This window comes from Epinephelus lanceolatus, chromosome 20 (assembly GCF_041903045.1).
Source record: "Epinephelus lanceolatus isolate andai-2023 chromosome 20, ASM4190304v1, whole genome shotgun sequence".
NCBI classification, from domain to species: Eukaryota; Metazoa; Chordata; class Actinopteri; order Perciformes; family Serranidae; genus Epinephelus; species Epinephelus lanceolatus.
Window position 1 is genome coordinate 17,211,685 of NC_135753.1, and position 25,529 is coordinate 17,237,213.

At 42.2% G+C, this 25,529-nt stretch overlaps 2 protein-coding genes across 3 annotated transcripts in view; both read right to left on the bottom strand.

Annotated features, from left to right (window-relative positions):
• Positions 1-311: 311 nt before the first annotated feature.
• On the bottom strand, positions 312-20,276 carry emilin2b (elastin microfibril interfacer 2b). Its single transcript, XM_033638741.2, has 9 exons — positions 19,515-20,276; positions 19,235-19,360; positions 16,513-16,694; positions 14,738-16,381; positions 2,943-3,152; positions 2,793-2,846; positions 2,661-2,711; positions 2,470-2,583; positions 312-1,134 (listed from the first exon to the last, which is right to left on the bottom strand). Exons 1-9 carry the CDS (start codon positions 19,631-19,633, stop codon positions 797-799), a joined length of 2,838 nt encoding a protein of 945 aa, XP_033494632.2. The 5' UTR covers positions 19,634-20,276; the 3' UTR covers positions 312-796.
• A 127-nt stretch (positions 20,277-20,403) lies between these two features.
• The window catches only part of smchd1 (structural maintenance of chromosomes flexible hinge domain containing 1), a 36,315-nt gene continuing 31,189 nt past the window's right edge, over positions 20,404-25,529 (bottom strand). The window contains exons 40-48 of one of the 2 annotated variants that reach the window (XR_013488255.1): positions 25,212-25,291; positions 24,972-25,094; positions 23,501-23,682; positions 23,109-23,223; positions 21,870-21,979; positions 21,294-21,364; positions 21,041-21,209; positions 20,798-20,956; positions 20,404-20,712 (exon numbers count right to left, since the gene is read on the bottom strand). Coding sequence is in view for 1 of the 2 variants with exons in the window: in XM_033638740.2 (XP_033494631.2) it covers positions 20,627-20,712; positions 20,798-20,956; positions 21,041-21,209; positions 21,294-21,364; positions 21,870-21,979; positions 23,501-23,682; positions 24,972-25,094; positions 25,212-25,291 (980 nt within the window). In the remaining variant the exon portion in view is untranslated. The remainder of the gene's footprint in view (positions 20,713-20,797; positions 20,957-21,040; positions 21,210-21,293; positions 21,365-21,869; positions 21,980-23,108; positions 23,224-23,500; positions 23,683-24,971; positions 25,095-25,211; positions 25,292-25,529) is intronic. The other variant, XM_033638740.2, reaches the window with a different exon arrangement.

Here is a 25,529-nt window from a genome sequence, read left to right on the forward strand (position 1 = left end):
CTCTGAAACATGAGTAGATGCACGCTTCCTTCTGTGCAGGGACACAGTTGGCGAGTGTAGTTCAGTAGAAAGAAAATAGTTCCTAGATGAAACTACTCACAGCAAGGTCTGTGTAATCAGGTCATGATTTCTTGAAAGAGACATTGCTGTTGAGTTTTTCAAGGGTATTGTTTTTGGTGATTTAAGCACCACAAGCTGAGTGCCATCTAGTTCCATTACACTGGAGACAAGGCAGACATCTCTACAGCTGATATCTCCAACACTCGGCAACTCACACCAAAACAATCTAGATGGATAAATAACAATACAGGCAAGAGGAAAAATATGTATTTTCTTAATTTTAGGGTGAACTGTCCCTTTAAGTAAGTAATGAGCAAATTGGATCAACTGGAATCTAAATTTTCTTACTAACAATTCCTGAACATGAGTCTACTGGGCGGTGTCAGTACAAGATGCAGTGTTTTTAAATATTAAGGAAGAAACTACTGCAGTGGACGGCGGTTATCTGTTGAAGCAAAACATGTTTTTGTAAGATTTAGATCAAACTTTACAATAAACATAAACATAAAATAATTGCAATGTAAACACATCATATATTAGTACTAATGATAGAAATACTCTCAATTATTATCTGGAGAACATTTTTCCTCTTTTTGTCTTTTTGTCTGCTGGTTTAGAGATTGTCTGTCCCTCCTCTGATAATGTGATATCACCATTAGCTTTAATGTGTCCTCAGTAATGTCCGCATCATACTCCACTCATGGCTTATATAAAGGTGTCTTTAAAAAGGGCAAGGCTACCGTTTTGATGGGCTGGGGTAAAGAAGCATGGCACTGAAAGATGACAGGATCTCAGAGGAGGCTGAGGTGGCGAGCTTTCCAGCACTCATGACCAGTCCCACGCGGTCTCCTCTCTTCAGCGACAGAACCAGGCTCAGTGAGGTTGAACTGCTGCAGTAACACTGATTATGCGACAACGGTGCCGCTGCCGCTGCTCCTGATAAGAAGCCCGTGGAGTCCAACTTCTGGATACTGCGATTGGACACAGACAGGACAGCCTCGACCCTCTCACCTCGCTGGGCTGTGAGCACAGCAGTCACAAGGTAGCGTCCGTCTGTGGGAGCTGTGAAGATGCCTGAGAACACAGCGAGATGCTCTCAGTACAAACGTTCTTACCAAAGTCTGACATAAAATGACTTCTATGTCCGCATTAAAATATTTTAACACCTGTGATGGATTCTCATGAAATTTTGTACAAACATTCATGTTCCCCAGAGGAAAAATCCTGCTGATTGTAGTGATCTTCTGACTTCTCTGATAGTGCGACCATGAGGTTGACATCTTTGTGTTTTCAGTAAGATGTCTACCAACTATTCTACAGAGTCCCATGAAATCTGGAACACAAATATGTCCTCAAGTTTGACTGAAATCACTTAAAAATGTAATTTGTCCCAAGCTTTGTGACTAATAAATACTTCCTAAACTGATCACAAATTGCTTGTTGAATATAAAAAAGAATTTTAGAAGTGATTATTTTCACCATTCTTTCATTGAACACTGAACTAGACATAAAAAGCACTAATAAAAAAAAATACTACTACTAGAATACTAGTTACATTTTAAAGTGCAGGTTTTACTGATACTCTCTTTCGACTAACTCAAAAAATCCCTGACTGCAATATTGCAGTCTTTCGCGATGTATTTCATGCGATGACATTGTGACAATGATGAAAAAAACTAAATTTATCATGCAGTCTTTTAACCTGCACAATATCTGCATGTTAGGATGACGCAGTTAGCATTTTAGCTCAAAGCACTGCTGGCCTACGTACAGCCTCATAGAGCTGCTAGCATCAATAAGCTGACCTGTCTTATGAGCATTTAGCCCTGTGGCTTCTACGCCTTTTCAAGTTAAGGCCCCTGAACTGATACACATTAGATCACACACCCACATTTGATAAGATTTCACTTAAGGGGACTCCATCTGAAAAGATTTTGGTCATTAGATATGATTAAGGTGGTGAAACCTACGATCAGAATATGACTTATGACTTTAACGCACATTGCGTTCACTTCTGTTGTGAATTTAATACTGAATATAAACTATTGGCCATTTTCTGGGGACCCTTTGGAACTCCCTCAACACCCCCTGGGGGTTGAAACCACTAATGTAGCCTATAGAACGAGAAAATAGTCCGCAGCAAATGGTGTAGTGACTTTTTAAAAATTAACTGCATGCTGCAGCAATAATTTATTAATCAGTAATTCAGCTGACAAAAAATGAATTGACAATGCTTCGGACAATTTGATAGTCAATAAGCAGATATGCAAGTAAAATTCAGCCTACTTGTGTGCTGTGTATCTGCGTATTGACTATCAGTCTGATGTTTCCTGCCATCACCTGCACAGTGGAGTAAAATGAAGGTTTACGCTTCGCTGTTTGGCCCAGTAAGACTTTAGTAACAGTTACCTGTTTGAGCGTCATAGTGTCCTCCATCATTGACCAGCACCTTGTTGAATCGAATGACTCCAGTCTCTCCCTGGAGCGGCTGAAGAGTCAGACCAGCTGAGAACGACACCTCACCTGAACACAGGAGAGGAAACATCAGACACTAATCATATTAAGAGAGACAGGAACTTGTGTAATGATTAAATTCTGACCTGATGGTGAGACAGGTTGCTGTGGTGATAGTCTGGGGGGCATGTTCACATCTGGTGATCAGAGGAAAAATACTTGAATCTGCTCTTGAGGGGCTCAGTTGTAATGCAAATAAAAGTGAAATGGTGATTTACCTGAAACTACCGGCATGATAATCTTCAGCGAATCAGTGGATTTGGCTGGAGATGCTATAAAATAAAACCAAAAAATAAGAAACATGAAGTAATCCTGGGAAACGTGCAGAGCAGAATGCATGTACATGTATACATGTGGGCGTGTCTCACCTGGAGCTCCAGCAAAACCCTGGACGGGCATCATGCTGCCATCTGTCCCCCTGGGTAACTTGGACGGGATCATCTTGCCCGGGGGTCCCGCCTCTCCAGTCTCCATCACAGGTGGTTGCAAGAGGAGGACGTCCGGGGGACCAACCGGCCCTGTGAGGGTCGTACTTGGACCCTGGGGACGCCCTGGATTTTCTACAACAACCTGAACATCTGAAAAAGACAGATTCAGAGTGAGCAATGGGGCCGAGGCTGCAGGTCAGAGAGAGACATTTCAGAAACCTTTCAGTTTTTCTTTTAAGTCTGGAGGCGTAGCAAAGATATGGCTTGACCTTTGGGCCAACTGCAGTTACATAAATATAGTTAGACAACAGTCAAGTGTTATAAGTTCTCTAACTGAGGGCGGGGTCATTGGAGGAGGTCGCACATGTCCAGGGGGAAAAATGCAGAGAACAGCTCAAGCTCATATCATATTCATGAAGGACGATTCAGGTTTGCAAGACTGAATTCAAACCAACTGACAGGATGAACAGATTTCTGACAAGTGTTACCGGCTCACATTTTTCCCCTTTAAGGACGGTGGCCTTGTGGGTAACCTGTGAGGATGTGACGTGTGCTTCATTGTGTGTGTATGGAGGGAAGCAGCTCTCTCGGAGTGTCATGGTGGCAAAGAGTGATGATAGTCAGCAGAATTAAGTGCCTAGATAAGCTCAGGGCTACTGTTAAACCCAATGAGAAGGCCATGGTTGTTGTTTTGTGGAGAAGACTGCAATAAAGCCATTGTTGGTGAACGACATCTGAATGCCTCACCATCCTTCCTTCTGTAAAGTGGTTCTTACTGCTAGAAGCCAGTTACCAGCTAATGACGAGCCAAGCTAAAATTGACATTAATAAGCCAGCGTGTTCCCAACTATGGTTCAGAGCTGGTAGGCTGTCAAGCAGAGAGAGGTAACACAAGGAAGAGAATATCCAAAATATGGCAGAGTGCATTTTGCTCTTGACTTAATATTAATCTAATGGCAGAGATTTGTGTTTTGCTTCTAAAAACTCGCAATTATCTTGTATTATTAAGTTGCACATTCACATAGTGTATTATCACTTGAAAATTAGTGTGTTTTTGTTACCTTTAATAGAGCTGTTTCTGTCTACTTAAAGGATAACTTCGGTATTTTTCAACCTGGGCCCTATTTCCCCATGTGTATGTGTGCGTATGATTCATGGGTACAACTCGTTTTAAAACTGGTTCAGTATTGAGGGAGGTGGATGCAGCCGGCAGCCACGAAACAAGCTAAAACAGTAAGGGGGGCAAATGCGTCCCGTTTAAGTTTGCGCATTAAAAGTGCTTTTCTTCGCCACTGACCAGTTCAGATCGCCAGTGCTATCTCTGTAAATAGCATACTAAGCGTTTCTCTTACCCTTCACTTCCTCTGGGCTGTGTGTGACGTCATCTCGCGAGAGCTTTGCTTGTTGCTGGAAGAAAACAGAGGAGCCATGCTGAACGCCGCACAGAGTGGCGCTGGTTGTCCCGGAGTACAGTTGAGAGTTTTACTGCATCGGTACCATGGCTGCATATTTACCCGATTTCGAGAATGAGGATGAGCTCTTTTATTACGATGGCCGCCCGTACTTATTTGAGCCAGAGTATACGGACGAGGAGCTCCTACAAATTGAAGAGCCGACGAGGCTAGAGAGAGAGGGCCAACGAGCAGACGAGGGTGAAGCAGCGGCTGCACGGACACGGACTGGTGGTGCTCCTGTGGTTGCTGTGACTCCATGCCCACAGAGGAAGAATGTCTGTGTTGCAACGAGAGGGACCTGTTGCCCAATATTCATGGTCTCGATGTGTCCTGGGATGATACAGAAACTGCCAAATGCTGTGTAACTACGTTAGAGGATTTCCCCCCTCTGGTCAACAGGGCAGTGCTGGATACCTTTTTTCATGTGCCCAAAATAAATTGGAGGAGGCGGCCAAAACCTCAGGGGCCAAATGGTCAACTATCCGTCAAGTAAGTATAACTAATATGTCTTTATGCATGTAATACTGATACCTAGAATTGTCTCCGAGACGCACATTTACTGCAAGCAAAGCTCTTGCGAGATGACGTCAGAGACCCAGAGGAAGTGAAGGGTAAGGGAAACGCTTAGTATGCTATTTACAGAGATAGCACTGGCGATCTGAACCGGTCAGTGGCGAAAAAAGCACTTTTAATGGGCAAACTTACACGGGACGCATTTGCCCCCATATCTACCGTTTTAGCTCGTTTCGCACCTGCCAGCTGCATCCACCTCCCTCAATACTGAACCAGTTTTAAAACGAGTTGTACCTATGAATCATACGCACACATACACATGGAGAAATAGGGCCCAGGTTGAAAAATACTGAAGTTATCCTTTAAGGAGTGGGTCCTCATCCTCATGCTGCACTGCCATGTTTCTACAGGAGCACAGAATGGACAAACCAAACATTAGCTGTGCTTTCAGGTCAGCCACCGTTGTGAGCAGCCTCTCTGCAACGAGCCATACATCCATCCATTTTCAACCGCTTATTCAAAGCCGGGTCACGGGGGCAGCAGGCTGAGCAAAATATTCCAGATGTCCCTCTCCCCAGCAACGCTTTCCAGCTCCTCCTGGGGGACCCCGTGGTGTTCCCAGGCCAGATGAGATATGTAATCTCTCCAGTGTGTTCTGGGTCTGCCCTGGGGCCTCCTACTGGTTTGCCTGGAACACCTCTAATGGGAGGCACCCAGGAGGCATCCTAATCAGATGCCCAGACCACCTCAACTGACCCTTTTCGACATGAAGGAGCAGCGGCTCTACTCTGAGCTCCCTCTGGTATCCGAGCTCCTTACACTATCTCTAAAAGGCAGAGCCCAGCCACCCTACGGAGGAAACTCATTTCGGCTGCTTGTATCTGCAATCTCATTCTTTCAGTCACTACCCAGAGCTCATGACCATAGGTGAGGGTTGGGACGTAGAAGAACCAGTAAATTGAAAAGCTTTGCCTTCCAGCTCAGCTCCTTCTTCATCATGACGTTCTGGCACAGTGCCCGCATCACTGCAGGAGCCGCACCAAACTGCCGATCCATCTCATGCTCCATTCTACCCTCACAACAAGACGAGGTTTCATCATAGTAGTATTTACTGGAGGGCTTCTCTTACTTCATTTTGAGAGACACTGTTAGGTACTCCCTGCATCTTCACATGAAGCAGCTCCAAAGTTTTTTTTGATGACATCTTAAACTGGAGTCTTCACTCAACGTGTTTCAAACATTGAAACGACTTGGTTCCCCAACAAATATTGACAAACCTCAAGGGAATAAAATGTCATTATATTCCATGCTGTATTTCCACTTTTACATTTTAATTCTCACTTTTTAAAAAACATGCCGTTGCGTTTATGTTTATGGTGGGGCTACTGTCGACTCTCATTAAACAGTCATTACCTGAGCCTGTTATTATGGACATAAACAGAGAAAATGACAGACCACTGCCTCATCTCCCATCATATGGTGATCAGCGTTGAACTGAATATAATGCACCGCTGCATTCCCGAAAACCACAGCTGGGACGGACCCTGGAGTTTATCAACAAATCAACCCTGCTTGCTGAGGGGCACAACAAGGAGACAACAGGCCCCAACTCTGCTGCTCCAAGAGGAAAAAGCAGCACATAAAAGGCATACCAGCAGCATACCACGGCACGGCCACATGTTCAATCACCAGCTTGTCCCCTCACCCCGGGGAGGAGGGTTGTTTAGTATAAAAGTCTGCCTGTTAAACACGACATGTGGAGAGGGACCGGTGTTTGACTATAAAACAGCATGGGGGGTGGGTCTGCGTCTATGCACATGTGCATGTGTCGCTGCTTATATAAAGTGAGGTATGTAAGTAGTCTTTGATGGGACGGATTCAAAACTGATTTCAGACCAAGTGCCACAAGGGTAAAAGAGGCAACACGGGATGTATGAACATATGTGAGAGTGTTTGTCACGATGAAAGAGGTGAGCTGTAAACAAATGCAGCTGGGTCTGCTGTCGGCCACAGACCTGCAGTGCAGCATGGGAAACCCTCGCTTTGTTGTTAGTCACTTAACCTCCCACCCCATTACAGGATACAAACAGCCCCTTGTGTCACAAGAATGGAAACCTTCCCGCATTACGAACACATACATGATAATGACTGCACAGTAATCTGGTGCGTGTTGACTTTATGAGTCACTGTTAGCCAAAAACAAGCTGTCTGCACTCTGAAGACTTTGATTTAAGAATTAATTAATCCAGCCTCAGAACTCGGAGGATCAAAGGGAGACTGCTACATTTCTTATGTCAATGTATAACGTACTCCGTCAGTATAAAACGAGCAGCCACCAACCGCTGCAGGCTGTATTGTTCTTGAGGGCTTTCTGTCAGGTCCCATCTTGTTTTTGTTTCATGGGGTTATCATGTGTGACCGCTGACCAGAACGTGTCACCCTACAAGCTGCCTTATCTCTCCAATGAGTGCTGTGGGAAGCAGGAAAGCATGCTTTCTTATCTCAGAGCGTCCCGTAATAGAGCGCCAGGATGCTGTTTAAGTTGAGTTGAGGCCACCTTGTCAAACACAATGAGAAGGATGTGCTTTAACACAAGTAAAGGGTTAGGAAATGTATACATCTTACATGCACACTGGCAAACTGAAGAGGTGGCGCCCTGTAGTGTAGTGCTCCACATATTTTTTGGTACATCTTCCTAATAAGTCACTCTTTATAAAGGGTATAAACATATCTAACTTATGCTCTATTCACAGTTACTAATTCATTTACTAATATTGCTTTATACGTCAGTTATAAGCCATTAAAACAAAGTTTCGGTTGCCAGGTTGTGAAAAATCTCTTATCCATATGGTGTTTATCCTCCAGCAAGAAACTTGATTTTATTTTTAGATAGTTACTTAGCTCATCAGGATGACACTCTAATGGACCACTTACAGTGCCCTCCAAAAGTATTGGAACAGTGAGTCCAATTTGTTTACTTTTGTTGTAGACTGAAAACATTTGGGTTTGACATCAAAAGATGAATATGAGACAAGAGATCAACATTTCAGCTTTTATTTCCAGGTATTTACATCTGGATCTGATACACAACTTAGAAGATAGCATTATTTGTAATGGAACACAAAATTTTTAGGTGAGCAAAAGTATTGGAACATATAAACTTAAAATAGATTAAAGTGAATGAGACTTAATATTTAGTTGCAAATCCTTTGCTTTCAATAACTGCATCAAGCCTGTGACCCATTGACATCACCAAACTTTTGCATTCTTCTTTTGTGATGCTTTTCCAGGCTTTCACCGCAGTCTCTTTCAGTTGTTGTTTGTTTTGGGGGGTTACTCCCTTCAGTCTCCTCTTCAGCAGGTAAAATGCATGCTCTATTGGGTTTAAGTCTGGAGACTGACTTGGCCAGTCTAAAACCTTCCACTTCTTGCCCCTGATGAACTCCTTTGTTGTTTTGGCAGTGTGTTTTGGGTCGTTATCTTGCTGCATGATGAAGGATCTCCCAATCAGTTTGGTTGCATCTTTCTTTAAATTAGCAGACAAAATGTTTCTGTAGACTTGTGAGTTCATTTTGCTGCTGCCATCATGTGTTACATCATCAATGAAGATGCAAGAGCCCGTCCCAGAAGAAGCCATGCAAGCCCAAGCCATGACATTCCCTCCACCGTGTTTCACAGATGAACTTGTATGTTTGGGATCATGAGCAGATCCTTTCTTTCTCCAAACTTTCGCCTTTCCATCACTTTGGAAAAAGTTAATCTTTGTCTCATCAGTCCATAAAACTTTTTCCCAGAATTTTTGAGGCTCATCTCTGTACCTTTTGACAAATTCCAGCCTGGCCTTGCTAATGAGTGGTTTGCATCTTCTGGTGTAGCCTCTGTACTTTTGTTCATGAAGTCTTCTGCAAACAGTAGATTGTGATACCTTCACTCCTGCCCTCTGGAGGTTGTTGCTGATGTCACTAACAGTTGTTTTAGGGTCTTTCTTTACAGCTCTCACAATGTTTCTGTCATCAACTGCTGATGTTTTCCTTGGTCTACCTGTTCGACGTCTGTTGCTTAGTACACCAGTGGTTTCTTTCTTCTTCAGGACATTCCAAATGGTTGTACTGGCTATGGGCAATGTTTGTGCAATGGCTCTGATTGATTGTCCATCTTCTCTCAGATTCACAATTGCTTCTTTTTCACCCATAGACAGCTCTCTGGTTTTCATGTTGGTTCCACCTCTAAATGCAGTCTGCACAGGCAAAACCTATCGTACACAATCTGAAACTGAGCTCAGACATTCAGTGCTATTTATTGTTTGAATAATCAATGTAATTGGGAGACACCTGGGCAACAAAACACACCTGTCAGTCACATGTTCCAATACTTTTGCTCTCATGAAAAATGGGTGGGTTCAAACAAAAGGTGCTATCTTCTAAGTTGTGTATCAGATCCAGATGTAAATACCTGGAAATGAAAGCTGAAATGTTGCTCTCTTGTCCCATATTCATCTTTTGATGTCAAACCCAAATATTTTCAGTCTACAACAAAAATAAAGGAATTGGCCTCACTGTTCCAATACTTTTGGAGGGCACTGTACCTTTTGGAAAAAAAAATTCAGAGTATCTAGACCAAAATCTATTTATTAACAACTTCTTACGAGCTATAACTCTAGACTTGATGGCTTATTGAAAAAAATATGAAAAACATAAGCATTTATGATTGGTTACCTACATTTATAACAACATTTCTGAACAAAAAGAATAAACACTAGCAACCCAAAAGTTGCCCTTATTGAGGATTATAACTGATTTGTAAAACATGATTAAATGGTTGATTACAGGGATACTTCGCTAATTTTTAACCAGCTTTTTATCCTGACTATGTGGGTGGTATATTATCATATACCATATATACCATACCATATTACCAGCACCAAGATCTCACCGCTCTTCTCCTAGCTCTAGGGTTGTTCAAACTACAGATTGTACCTCTGCATTTTCATAGGCCTGACACCACGGCTCTCTCAAACTCAGATCAAACAGTAAAACTCAGCAGTGTTGATCGAATATAAACCAACATTCTGATACTCTATTGCCTATTTCTCACTTAAAATGTCTTCAGAAACGTATTTCAGTGCACTGTTTGGCTGTAATACATCAATTTGTGAACAGGAAGTGGGCACCATACTGTTTCCTGTATTGTAAAAATGGAGGCTAATAACATTAGCATCTTATATTTGTTTGCAAAACGTGTTTAGTATAAGACAGTTGTTTTGTTGGTGAACCCTGTGAATTGTAACAGAGCAAAATTATGTACTGTTACCTTTGTTAAATGTTGCTGTTGTTCCTGGCTTCATATGAGTAGAGAGAAGTCTGCTAGCCGCTATGCTAATTTAAACAATGTAAAATGCCATAGGCTTGTGCTAATTACATTAGCATGTTGTATTTGTGGGGAAAATGTGTCCAGATAAAGACAAGTGTTTGTTGTCTGTGAATGCTGCGAGTTATAGTGAAGCTGATTTGTGAACTTGTGTTTGAAATTGTCTCTATTAAGCCATGTTTAATGTGTGTTTTGGGTGTGTTTTGAATCAACTAAACTTTACAGCACTTCACAGAAACCTCCACCGCCGACTAGTGTTTTGGAGGTGTAACTGCAGAGTGACACAGACACACCACGTATAAATGCTCACAACGGCGTAGGCCACGTGTGTAGGCTACGTGTGTAGGCGTCTGCCGCACAAATATAAATTATGTTAAAATATGAACCAAGATTCTGTTACTGTGTTGCCTGTTTCTTACCTCAAACATTTTCAAAAATATATTTTAACTTACTGTTTAACTGTAATTCAAGATTGTTTGTCACCAGCCAGCCACCATATTGTTTCCTGTGTCACACTGAACATACCCACATTATGTCACCCACTAGCCATAGCATTTATTGGTCTGGTGCAACCATAGACTGGGTGCAGCATAGTGCTTTCTGGTGGTTAAAGGTTATCTACCACTTCAGCAAAAGTAAATGCCACGGCCCTGTTTTCTCTGGTTATGTAGCACCAAGTTTAAAAGTAATTAAAAGTTTCATAATAACTTAGTACTTCTTTAAGATGGTGCCTTGTTAGACAGTTGTACCAGTTTCTACTTCAAACTATTTCCAAGGCAAAGAATTGACTAATATGCTCATTTCAGTTACTTCATTCATTTAAAATTCAGTTTTTGTTAACTCTGAGCAGCTGTAGCTGTAACGCACATTCCCTGGAGGCCCATTGTTTACGGAAGAAATGGGGTTTCAAGGAAAACCTCAGTGGCTTGTATGTTCCTGTCATGATGTCTCAACAAGCTATCATGAATTAAAGCCTGAATGTCATGATTAGCTCTGAAAGCAACAAAATAATTTTTACAAATGACATATTGCATCTGTCTTCATCCCTCTCCTGCCCCTCTCATTTTGGGTTAACAACCGGTATGACATCATGTGAAAACATTGACGAATGGCCCTTGGGACCCCTGGTGCAGCTTTGAGTGTGCACACTGTTTATTTCAACAGAAAAGGAACTCAGCCATGCACATTTTAAAAAATGTGAGAAAACTGCAGATGGAAGAGATGGGAGTATAAAACAAAGCACCGAAGAAGCTGTGAAGAAAAGAAGTGATATAAATATCGATCCAGTAGCACTGAACACACTGATGCTCTTGGCTCTGATATAAAGACACTCATGAGTGCTCCCTGTGATAAGCTGTGTGGAGATCTCTCTGTGATGGACTCCTCCAGGCAGCATTTTCCACTACCTTCCACTCCCTTCTGATAAGCAGGGACGGGGACAATAGGATAAAGCGGCTGACGGGACAAAAACAAACAAGGAGCCAATGTTTCTTACAGATCCAGTGGTCAAAATGCTCCCTGTTATATTGCTGAGCATGAGTGGAAATCATTGTGCAAAACTTCCCAATGACAGAATGATAAATTAAATGCCATATTATGACAACAACCGCGGGGTGGAGTGGCAACATGTCACACTCATCACAGACTGGCAAACATGAGAAAACTGGCATCTCAGCGCTACAGAGATGCAAAACATGCCTCGATGCTAATCCTCTGGTCTGATTTGGACTGGAACCAGAACAAGACTATTTAATTCCAGCACACCTCCCAAGAGACTCTGGACTGGATCATATGCAGCATCACCTGCCCCATAAACCAGCGACTGAAAACTGGCTGCTCCCACAGGAAGACACTTGGCTTGTAAACATTATGGGTGTGCTTCTACTTCACATTTACAACTGCAAAAGTCCAAAACGTCCAGCTTGGTCTCATAGGCCCCATTAATGAGCAGACTCATATGACAAATATGCAACATATGCACTGAAATCTGTATTCCCAAATATACTTTCAGCTACAAGTCTTACAGTAACATCCAGCATTAATGATTAACACATAGCTAAAGATCCATTCAATATTAAACGATGTGAACGAGATCACCCTGATGATCTCATATTTTACACCCCTAAAAAAACGATACATACATGTACACAGTTTATGGTCATGCATAAACGCACACTTGGATGAACAAAAAAGCCACGCAAGCAATATTTCTTTATGCCAAGGCATTGCTCAACACAAGTGGGGTCTATTAAATCTAGCATGTGTCTCCAATCAGCCCAGCTTCCTTTAACTGAGAACATGGTTAAATGAAAATCCAACTTCCTTTCACTCACACACTAAAACACAATCCAATATCGCAGCCTCTCCAAAAAATGGATGACACAAATGGACTCCGATCCAAGCAGTGATATAAAAGGCTGGGGACTATTACAGCTATCTGACTCATCTCAAGATCTGTGGGTGATAAATCAGACTTAGCCTGAAATAAACCTGGAAAAAAAGGTTTAAAGGTATGCTATGCAGGAATTGTGTGCTACTGTAAACAGTATGGCCGTGTTTCGATTTGGTGTTTTTTAATCTTTTCAGTACTGTGTCCTCCATTTCTGTAACTTCCTCTTGGATGCATGCTGCTTGGTGTCTGGCACCTGTTGGCTTGTTTTTAAAAAGTCCGACCCCACCTGTACGCTGTGCCGAGGAAGACAACAAAGTAAGAAGAAAATACAGGCAGAGGACATAAACAGTGAGTCACGAGTGATGACTGAGAGGGATTATTCAGTAGGTTAGCCTGCATTGTATTTCTTTAAGGGTCTAGCTTGAAGGATTTAGTGGCATCTAGAGGTGAGGTTGCAGATTGCAACCAACTGAAACCTCTCCCATGTGCCAAGGGTGTAGGAGAACTACAGTGGCCGACGCGAAAACTCAAATGGTCCTATCTAGAGCCGATGTTCAGTTTGTTCATTTTGGACTACTGTAGAAACAACATGACAGACTCCTGGATGGGGACCTGTATGTTATGTAGGCTCATACTAAGGGAATAGGAACACACCAGTTCTTATTTTCAGGTGATTATAAACTAAAGAACACATAGTTGTGAATATCATATTCCATTTGTGCCAGTATATCTCCCTTAATCCAAACACTGGACCCTTAAAGCGAGACTATGTAACTGGATATCAGTGAAGATATTCAGTCATCCAGGTCATGGTAATCATAAGTGCTGTATCGTAGGCAACTGGACTTGCTTGCATTTCTTGAAGACGTTTCGCCTCTCATCCAAGAAGCTTCTTCAGTTCTGAACTGAATCATGTTGGGGATATGTTAAAACTTTATGTTCAACAATACTATGAGTAGTCTTTATAAACAGACTCTACATTCAGTGAATGTAGAGTCTGTAGGCAAACCCCGGAGATCTTGCCTCCGGAAGAAGAGTGGAAGAGCCCTGGTTTCCAGTTGTAGGCTGTTTGTAGTCCGCGTGATATTGACCAATCATGTTTGAGTCGGCTGCAGTTGTTGCCAGGTTAAACGGTCCGTGTGGTGAACTAATGAGGCGGAACATAATTGGCGTCACTGCAAACTCTGAATCCATCGCAATGGTTAAGCATATTTACTTAAATATAAACGGAAGTCGGAAACGGAAATTCGCCTCCTCCGCCCAAATCAAACCGGAATGCCAAAAAATCGGGGGTCTGCCCCCAGAGGCTGTATCGCCATCTGCCAGAAGTCAGACGCCGAATACAGCCGATGGGTTCCGAGAATGTACTATGAGTAACTTGGGTGTTGATTTCTGAACGGGCCTACAAAGAGATGCAAAGGAACCGCAAAGAGACGGAAATAACCACAATAAGGGGCAAAACACCCACAAAGAGACAAAATGACCAAAAAAGACACTAAATTACCTCAAAAAGAAGCAAAACGACTATGACGAGATGCAAATCCACAAAATAATGCACAGTGATTACAAACAGACACAAAACGATGACACAAAAAGAGATTAAACAATTGTAAAGTCTGCGTGTCTTGCTCTGATGTAGGAGAGGTTGGGAGGGGCATTGTCTTATAATCCAATCCTGGTTGTGGTTCATGTTTTGGCTTAAAATACCCAGTTCTGGGGCACAATCTCAACTAAAAAAAAAAGAAAAAGCAATGTCTCTGTTAAAAACATTTGCTTTTTGTGACACTATCACTGCTGGAAAAATAGCCACAAGTCACAAAAAAACAGGTTTGGTACCTAAAAAGCCGCTGAAAACACAACACAGGTTTGGTCAGCAGCTTGGCAAGTGTCTAAGAAGGTATTCGAGGAATGTTAAGTGTTGCTTTAAATTGCTGCTTCACAGGGGCAAAGTAAGTATTCACACCTCAAGGCGATAAAATGTGTCAGTTTATGTGTGCACAGCAGCTCACCTGTCTTCCCAAGATTGCCGTTCGTCAGCACCTGGAGGTCTCTGGCCACATTAGAGACGCGGATCTGGAGGCTCTGACAAGTTCCCTTCAGTTCTCCAATATCTCTGGAATGAGCTCCAACAGTGCCGTTCAGCTGGTTGACAAAAGTCCACAACCCAGTGACGTGTTTATTCAGACCGTCTTGGATCCTCTGGAGGCTATCAGAGACAGGATCCAGCTTGCTGCATAAACTCTCCACACTAACGACGCGGCTGTCCATGTGTGCAATCTCCTTCCCGACATCTTCTGTTTGTTCCCTGCAGCGGTCGACCTCAGCTTTTACCTCCCTGCCCAGTTCATCCAGACGGTTCCTCAGCTCTTGATGCTGAGTCCTGTGGAGCCCCTGAGGGTCCTTGGCCTCCTGCTCAGCCCCTGTTTTAACGTGACCCCAGGTGTCATTGAGAATCGGATACACCTGAGACTGCTGGTGGACTACATCTGATAGTGAGTCCTCCAACCTGCCCACACGCCCTTTCAGGAAGCTCAACTCACCATGTACATTCTCAATAGTGGAGCTGTAGTTGAAGAGCTGCTCCTTTATGTTTCCTAAGTCATTTATCTGGGCGTTTACACGAGTCTCTACATCATCTACAGCAGCTCTGCAGCACTGGTCTTTTTGAATGTTTTCTGCAGCACCACTACCAGATGAGGAGTTTGTGCTTGTATCTACCAACAGGTTGGAAAGTCTGTTTTCAATGGAGGCCAGCTTGTCCTCCAGAGTCTCCCTCAGGTCTTTGATGGACTCTGCCTGTTCTTTCTTTAGCTTCTCCTCCACAAAGAGGCACTGGGCTGCTACACTGTTCCCAGATGAGTTCAGACAGGTTTCAAAGTTCTCCACAAGGCGGGTGTGTTCCTTTCCTTGATCAACCAGCTTGGTCTTCAGGTCCTGGATTTCATCGCGGAGGTCAGTTTCCTTTGAGTCCATAAGCTCGGCCAGGCTGAGGTAGTTGTCTTGTTGTCCCTCACACTGCTCCAGAACTGACGTGATTTTATAATCGCACGAGTTCTTCATGTCTGCTATTTTGATGTCCATGCCCTGCATTAACTCCTCTCTCAGAGCGCGGATCTTCTCGTCCAGGTAGGCACGCAGGTCTGTATGACTGGCTTTGGGGGCGGGAGGGGGTGTGGACAGCTGGTTCTGGACAGCCTCCATTAACAGATTAATTTGTCCATCATGATGGCTGACACGGCCGAGCAGGTCCTCCAGGGTGTTGCTCTTGGACTCCAGCTCGTCTGTGACCTGGTTGATCTTGTTCATGACATCGTCCATCTGCGCTGTCTCATGCCTAAAAGAGAAGTCCTGCACCTGAATGGTGTGGGCCTCCGCGCCTCTCGCACTGGCGGGCTGTGCGTAGTTATTCAGCAGCGTGACCAGCATTTTACTGGCGTCCTCTTGGAAATCCAGCCTCAGATTGGAGGACATGTCCGTCATTCTTGCCTGCATGTCGAAGACCATCTGGGATAGCCGCTGCACCTCCTCCTCCAGGTGTTGTGAACTTTGAGATCCTCCATGACCCCCCAGTGGCCTGTGGCCTGTCTGACCTCCAAACTGCCCCTCCCCTCCCCAGGGATGGCTCCTCTGGTTCTCTGTTCGCTGCTCTGGAGCTACAGCGAGAAATAACAGAGGGAGAGTTGGGAATATGAATGCTGTTTTTCTGACATTTTTCAAGGTGTTTGTTTGATTTTATTTCACATATTTTCATGCTTGATTTCCTTATTATAATCATGTCTTTCACCTTGTGGGACTGGAATATGTCCAGAGGCGGAGGGAGCATGAGGCATATGCTCTACTTGCAGCAGCTTTAGGTCTTTCACCTCCAGACAGTCGTGGCCCTGATACCCCGGGCAGCACCTCCACTCCAGCTCTGTGACAGTCTTGTATGCAATCTTATACATGGGCCTAAAGTGTGTCCGATATCTGGAAGCAGTTCATACACAATGACATGAACACATATTAAAAAACCACAGATGCTGTACAATGGTATGTATTATAGTATAAGTAATTATACTGCTTACTGGAAGCAGAGTATAAGGCTTTGCGCAACTCTCCCTCTCAGGAATACAATGTAAACGTCACAAGACAATAAAATGTGTTTGTTGAAGATGAAAACGAGATAAACACTGGTCACATTTGCATTTAATTAATCACACAGTTGGCAGGGAGCCGCTAAGACTTTCCACCACTTCCACTCATGAGGATACTGCTGACCCACATGGCCCTGCCAGCTGATGATTGACTGCATCTCACAAGTGTGTTTGTTGCTCAATGAACACTGAAGCAAAACAAACCCAGAGGAATGTCTGTATTTGCCATTCATGAAGATTCAACACAGATGCCTGGATGATGTCTTTGCTTTTTAAGTTGGGTTTTTAAAGGAACATTTAATCCCAACATCAAAAATACATATATTTTAACTCAACTGTGGTGGTGTTAGTCAATCTAAATTGTTTTTGTGGGAGTTGCAGAGTGTTGGATATCTGCCGTAGAGATGTCTGCTTTCTCTCCAATTTAACAGAACTATATGTCACTCGGCTTGTCGTGCTCAAAGCATCAAAAGTTGAAAAACCGCAGCAATGTCTCTTTCCGGAAATCATGACCCAGTTACTCAAGATAATCCAGACTTATTGTGAGCTGTTTCCCGTAGTAACTCTTTTCTTTCCACCAAACTACACTCACCAACTGTATCACTGCGCAAAAGGAAGCCTGCATCTACTGCTAGCTCACCTAGCACTACTGAGCTAGCTTACGTTACAGGTTAGACAAGGACACTGTAACTCACACCTAAATAATCTAAACTGATAAACAGTACATCAGGTAAGAGGGAAAATATGTATTTTTGATTTTGAGGTGAACTGTCCCTTTAAAATTCTTCTAAGCATTAATATAAATTATATTAGAGAGACATTCATTTAAAGAAAGAAAAACCAAAGGCAAAGCAAATACATGCACTCTAATCCAGTAGTGCAATGTAACTAAGTACATTTAAATATTCATTCGTACCTCTGTCTGTAATGGCAGATAAAGCCAGGACTGGCATTGGATTATGACGATTTGCTGATTTGCATTTATGTAGAGGTATTTTAAGCATATGATGTTATTTATTCATTCATCTTTTTGTGTTTCTTGTTGCTACGTTGGGTATAATGTTGATTTGTCTCTATGCTATGTTGCATGTTGTGTTTCTATGGCTGCAGTATGGGTGTAGGGCCAAAGACAAATTCCCCATTCTGTGGGACAATAAATTTAATCTTGATCTTGATTTTCTCAAATACTGTCCTTAAATACATTTATCAGGTGCTTGAGATTTCCATTTTATGTTACTTTATACTTCTATTTTACGACAATACAGAGGTATATATTGTCATTTTTACTCAAAAACATTTGATGCCTTTACTTACTTTGCAGATTTAGAATATTAATACTGAATATAAATCAACTAGTGAATCATGGTGGTTTTTTTTGTTTGTTTTTTCATAGAAAGTTAATGAAAGTATGCAAGTAGCTGAAATTAGCTCAAACTTTAGCAGCTAATGCACCCATAATTATAACCCAGTAATATAATGTATGTATATTTGAAATGAGCCATTTTACATGATGACTACTTTTATTTGTTGTACCTAAAGTTTGACGCCAATACTTGTGTATTTTTTATTTATTTGGATCCCCATTAGTCATCACCAAGATAGCAACTACTCTTCCTGGGGTCCACACAACTAAACATTACTTCATAGAGTAAAACAAATATATAATTAAAGTCCATGGCAGAAAGAAACAAAATACAACAACAAAAAGAAGTAAAAAAAAAAAACAGGAAAACTACAAAACAAAAATTAAAAAACAAACAAATTAACAAACAAAACCAAAAGATTGATCACAAAATAGTCAGAAATTGTCAGAAAAAAAATAAAATAATAATAATAATATTCATTTATCTATTTAAAACACGTTTACTTAAGTAAGATTTCAGATGCAGGACTTTTTTTGTAATGGTATTTTTACACTGTGGTATTACTACATTTACTCAAGTCAAACATCTGAGTACTTCTTTTATTGCTGCTGTAATTATGAAATAATGATGCAGATTCACTAACACAAACATGACAATGTTTTAGGGGTTTTAATACTGACAGAAAAATCTATAATACAAAATAATTATAAGTAAAGTATGAAAACACGGCTGTAAGTAACATGTATTAGAACAGAGGGTGAATGTTTGGGGAACTTACTCTAAAAATAAAATTAAATGGACAACAGCTGCGTCCTAAACTCTCCACCTCAGATGCGCAACTAACCCAGCCCAGGTTAAACTCATTGACATCACAGCACTAGTTTTTTTTTTTAATGAATCTACACTGTATGATAATAGAAAAAAAAGTACTGCCTCATATTGTTAAAAATACCAACAAAAGCAAAGAATATCCGCCCACCACCCAGTGTCTGGACTTCTGGGAACTTACATCACTTGTTGCGCACAGTTTGGCAGCTCTGGTGGACACGGCAAAACCTCCGGCTGCACAAAACTCTCCGTGCCTCCAACGACGGCACAACTCACGTTCTTGTGCACAACGTAGGCGCACCAGTTTCTACAGGCCAATAAAAAAAATCACGGGTCAAACCATTCCTGCAGTAGAAATGCGTTTACATGCATGGACTACTTTTCCCATAAGCGACTTAATAACTTTACGCACAGAAGAGGACACAATAAGTTTAATCTATCAATAAGCATCAACTACTCACTTGTTCCTCTGTCGTGTGTCAGCGCCAGAATACGCTTCGCCCTGAAACATGCTGTACTGGAAAGGTGATCCACTGATGAGAGGAAGAGTTATTAGAAAGTGTACAAGTCCGCACTTCATGGTTAAAAAGTTTTTTAAAATCTTCCTGTTTGTAGTTTGTTGTAATCAGCTCTGTAGTCCAGTGATCTGTGAAGGCACCGCGGGTTGTTCCCTCTCTGTGGTGCGCTGCTCTCAGCAAGCTCCTTCCAGCTTCCTTGGATGTGACGTGTTGGGACCCCCTCCAATACTGACAGATGCCTTTTTCCTTCTCTCGGATCACACGCACACTCTCTCTCTCTCTCATACACACACACACACACACACACACACACACACACTAGAGCCCGCATCCAACTCTCTTTCCAAAAACAATGTCATACTGCTACATAATTTCCGGAGGCCTAAATTTGGATAATGATTGTCTTTGTTTCGAACAGGCACCATAATTACCCCGTGCGTAAAATGCGCGCGCCTGTCAGCCTCTGTTTGCCCAGATCTCTTAAGATTTTACGTGATTTTAAGGCGGTATGGTGGTACAGTGTTTAGCATTGTTGCCGCCCAACAAGACGGTTCCTGGTTTGAATCCAGGGTGGGGGTTTGTAGGGAGCCACAGAATTTATGTTCTCCCTATATCAGTGTGGGTTTTCTCTGGGTGCTCTGGTTTCCTCCCACAGTCCAAATTCATGCAGGTTAGATTAACTAGTGACTCTAAGGACGCATTCACACTAGTGCAAATTTGGTCCGCTTTAAACGAACCCTGGTCCACTTCCATGGATAGTTTGGTTCGTTTGGACAAGCGGTTATGGAAATGAATATTATTGTGTAGAAATAATGACACAGGCACAGAGGTATCTTAGTATATAACATATTTAGTAGATCTTTATACCATGCACCATGCATCATTTTGCCATCAGTTTTGCTGATTACAAAACTGTTAAAAGATACAAAATAAATCTGTACAAATACAAATCAATAACAGCTCAAATAACCCGTAAATAAAATAATAATAATAATAATAATAATAAAATTGTCAGATGTGTTTGAGCTCAAACTATCATGCTGGACTCATGAGGATCACTGCTTTGCTCTCTTTGGGGTGATGCCGGACGGCTCACCAACACCCACGAGACCCCGTTTCACTGGTCTTACTGGGGAGGACACTAGAAGAAGAAGAATACAAGCTGATTAGAAAAAAACACTATTACACTTGAAATGTATTTTCCACCCTTGCGACAACAAACATACCCAGTTGCCTTTCTATCTCCTCCAGCTGTTTCTTCTTCTCCTCCATCTCCTGTTGCTTTCTCATCATCTCAGGAGACTTCATTTGGCTGTAGTGATCATCACGATCCTTTGTTGCCTTATCCTTCTTCTCCAGAGCTGCCCGATGCTGGTTGAGCAGGTCTGTCAAACAAAATAAGAACAATTAAATCTGACTGAAGAGGATCACAAAATAGACCTTCAAAAGGTGAGTATAAGAGGCGTCACCTATATGTTCATGAACAGTGTAGTAATTTGGCGGGAGGGGGGCTCCAAACATGTCTGGTGTGTTCATCCGTGGGGCTCTGTTCTGTGTGCCTCCGAACTTTCCCTTGGAGCTGACCCTGTCCCCCTGCCTGGTCAGGATGGTGGGACAGTGCATCTTATTCTGCGCCACCTGCGATTAAGGGGATATTTAGAGGAAAAATATCCACTTCCCAGTAAATGCATGGCACGGCTCGAGCCAGCGAGCGTCACTCACCGCTTTTCTGTAGTTATTTGCAGAGCTGAGGTCATCAATCAGAATAGTGTCTGCGAGGATGATTTTAAAAGCTGCAAAGGAAGGAAACGGTAAGAGCTGTGAGAAAAATCTTAACATTTAGAACAGCTGAAACTAATGAAAATCATTCATAACCATAGAGATTAAATGAGAATGAAAGCTTATTCAAGATGGCTCCTGTCAATGTAAACAAGCTTTACAAGGCAGACATATCTAATTCTACTGCATTAAACAATAAATATAAGATCTGAATAAAATTACAACCTCCAAAACTACAAAAAAAATACTTCAATTAAAAGTAATTTTAACATGGCAAAACAGGCCAAATTTATGCTCCAGTGACAGGGCCCCCTGTATGGTCGAATCCCAGGTGGAACCATTTACCCAAAATTCAACAGGAGTGGTGGGGGCATGAAGGAAATACCCCAACAACAGCAAACACAAAGAGAGCTGGTAAGTCTCTAAAAAACCCCAAACTCTTAATATAAATCTGCAATGAAAAAACAACATGGAGCCGATGTTACACTGAGCGGGGGAAATCCATTTGAAGCAGCTCACCCGTGCGACAGCTCTCCTGGTCCTCAGGGTAAATCAGGAGGTCTCTGGCGAGGACCGGGTTCCCAGGGGGATGAAAGAGCATGCTGCCACCTCTAATGTGCGGCAGTGGTCTGTAAGCAATTCAGATGTTAGCAGAAGGACTGCAGAGATGGACTGTGAAGTGTTTTAAAGGACAATACCAGTGTTTTTTGTGTGACAGATTTAGCTCCTTAGCACAAAATTATGTACAGTATGATTTCTCTGGTTCCAGCTTCTCACTCGTGATGCTGCTCTTCTCTCTTGTGATCATTTGTTGAATATTTTTGGGTGTGGGAATCTTGGTGAGGAAAACCGAGACATATTGAGTCACCACATTGGTCTTTTGGAAAGTGTGACACTGTTAGGCAAAACGTAATGGATTAACCCTTTGAAACCTGAGCAAACTGGCTTGGTTTCTTTCAAAAACATGGGAGGAAGGCAATGAGCAATGGAAGAAGCAATGCCCCAAACTCTCATGCAACTTGTACAGTGTAATCCAAGTCTCATTTATCCAGTCGTATGCTCAGTACTTCCCAAACAGCACTTTCCGACAAGGGCTTGAACGGAAAGTGAAACTTACCTAGAGCCAGACTCCACTGACAAAAACGGCAATTTAACCTTGCTTAACAGGAGCTAATGATCTACCACCGCCAAATTCAACATCTCACGGGGTGAGTAAATGATATGCAAATAATCATTTGAGGGGTGAAGTATTCCTTTAAACTGCATTACCACTCAACTACTGTATCATAATTGACGGTAAGAACTGTGTTAACAGCAGGAAAAACACTTTGTAAAATCTCAAACTGCAGCGTGGTGTGCTCAATATTTAGCTGTGATGTAAAGTATGTCATTTGTCACACTGGTATGGCCCTTTAAGTAACTGTCATCAACACACAACCACAACCAAAGACCAGCAGGAAGGAAGCTCTCCTTCTTATATATGAGAATAATTAAAGTCACCATCATCCGTGCTTCAAACCAAAATGCAGAACATTAGGAAGTCTTAGAACATAAATTCTTATATTTACATTTAAAGAGTTGAGATCCTCATAGAGGAGGATGTACATCCTGCTTTTTACTGCCCTTGTTTCAAAGCATGCATTAATTTGCACGATAATTTCCTTTAAATTGAGATGTATCTAATCTGATGATTAAAAACAGGACTTTGTCATCCTGACTGTCCATTTTGTAATTTTACATGTACTATTCTGTACACACCATATTTATTGCATGTCTGTCCATCCTTGGAGAGGGATCGCTCCCCTCTAAGGACAGAGAGTGTTGCATGCTGCACAGACTGATATTGGGCCCCGTTGCTTTCTTGTTAGACAGTCTGTGAAAAAAGGAGGTGCCACAAGATCTTTAAATTATTGTTGTTGGAAGGCTGAAGGTAGGAGTAGGCTTAAAAATGAAAGACTATAATCAAAGACACAGCATTCTCATCAGGAAAGCATCTCAGGCACCAACAGCAACACTGAAATGAACATCAGTGTTTGGAGGTACAGTAAGCACCTTAAAAGTGCAAGAATACAACTGAACTTTTTAGTGTCATAAAATACTTTGAAAGAGGTTTATTCTAAAGGAATCTACCATTGACACAGATGGTGTACCTTTCGCCTGGTGGCACATAAACAGTGTCGAGGGGCATGACCTGCTGCCTGCCTCCGGTGTCCTTAAAGATCCTCTCTGCTGCTGCGCTCGTTCTGGTGATGACGCAGTCCATGTCACCCCTGATATGCCAGGAGATAACCCTCGCAGCATCGTCGTCCTGCACGAAGGCCAGCTGGCCAACCTGCATTCAAAATGTAAAGGGTGAAACACAGACACAGCTCTGGAAAACAAACCTTGCGATTGCGAAGTGCAATCTATGAAAATACTTTCCTCAGTCTGGCAAAGCTACATTGGGTTCCTACAGTTAAGACAAGTTAGATTTAGGACTTTTTAAATACTTCTTAATGTCACTCTGAATTAAATTCAAGACCAATTTTACAAGTTGAAAGGACAGACACAGGAAGTGGCCACACTCAGCAGTTACAAACCAACCACAGCCAACAGATACCTTTCCCTTCTGTAAATATTCAGTCTGATAAATACGGAAAAGTAGATCATGTTAGTGCAGGGCTACCCAGAACTTTACATCTGTCCCATGGACAATACACACTTAAAAACAGCGCCTGAAAGACAATCAGCTCTGCACTCAGGATTTCAGGTAAATAGGCTATAAGATGCTTGTTAAGGTTGCTTAGCAACCTCAGACGCAACCTACTGCCGCGATCTTCAAAGTTGGCACAATAGTACCCAGCACCCGACCTAGCATTTCAAGGCGGTCAAAGACGCAGCACTTGTACGGCTCCTAATTTCCAGGGCTGGTACGTACGGTTATTCCACAGGCTAGTCAATAACATGTTGGGCAGGAAATCCAAAGTGTGGGATCATTTTGAGAAGGTGAAGGACGAACCCAAGGTGATATGTAAACTCATCTTCACTGGTCGACTACAAACATGACATATCATCTGAAACATGGAAGTAGCTACATGCCCATTAGCCACTTAGCACAATCATTACTGCTTTGCCGACAGCGTCATTAACAGGCAGCTTGCTCAGTGTGTGACGTGCCCTTGTAGATAAAATATAGGCCTATATTAATGAAGGTTCATTAGTACGGTTTTGTATTTCTCTGTAATGTAGCACAGTGTTAACAATGTTACTGATACTATTCTTTCTCATACCTTCAACTCAAACCATTGTGTTGCCCCGCCCAACATATTTAATTTAATAATTAAATTAATATCGTGAACATGCGGGCAACTAGTTGACTAATGGCCCTCAATGATGACTATCGGTCAACTGGGAAAATTCTTAGTCGGGGGCAGCCCTACTTAATACCAATTAATGTCATTATTAGATTAATGAGCTTAATGCGTTTCAAGATTTTTTTTAAGGATCTGCCAGTACCCTGCACACATTACCACAAACAGTGACTGGACATAGCTGCATGGAGGTCATCGTTTTCCTGAAATTACACAGTGGGTTTTTTGGGCATCTATCCAACAGAAAAATCCTTCTTTCCTATGACATCACCTTTCCCAAAACATCCTGCTGCCCCTTGAAGGGATCACTGATGGAGCAAACTCTTCTGGGCATTCTCAGAATCCTGTCGATTTCAGTTTTCTTCTCATTTAAAAGTTTGTCAATACCCGCGATCTACAAAGAAATAAAAAAATATGTGTTTGTCATCTTCCGATAAATATATATAGATAAGATCGGAATTTATACACACACAGAAGTAAAGTGTGTAAAGAATTAACATCTTATACTCACAGTTTGGGCAGTTGGCATATTCCTCCTGGACAGCTCTTGTCTAAGCTCAGCCTCTTTTCTATTTGCACCCAGCTGATGATCTGTGATGAAGGAAGAGAACATTTTAAACACATATAGGTGGACATGGAAAATACATCACAGACAAAAGTGGGGCTGGGTTCTTGGTACAAGTCAAAGTGCGTCTGTAGCCCTTTTTACACAACAATTGCACTACAGGGTCGCACAAAGTCCCTTCTTTATGCCACCTTTGCATTTTTACATAGAACCAAATAACGGCGACATCATGCCACCCCAGTGTGTGATTTTAGATAGATGCAT

Bases quoted from the DNA above. Each gene is read 5' to 3' on its own strand.
- emilin2b (XM_033638741.2), bottom strand. From the start codon at position 19,633: ATGAAGTGCGGACTTGTACACTTTCTAATAACTCTTCCTCTCATCAGT. The intron at 2,847-2,942 runs GTGAGACACGCC...TTTATTTTATAG, and splicing joins GGGTTTTGCTGGAGCTCCAG to CATCTCCAGCCAAATCCACT. The intron at 2,712-2,792 runs GTAAATCACCAT...TCTGATCACCAG, and splicing joins TATCATGCCGGTAGTTTCAG to ATGTGAACATGCCCCCCAGA.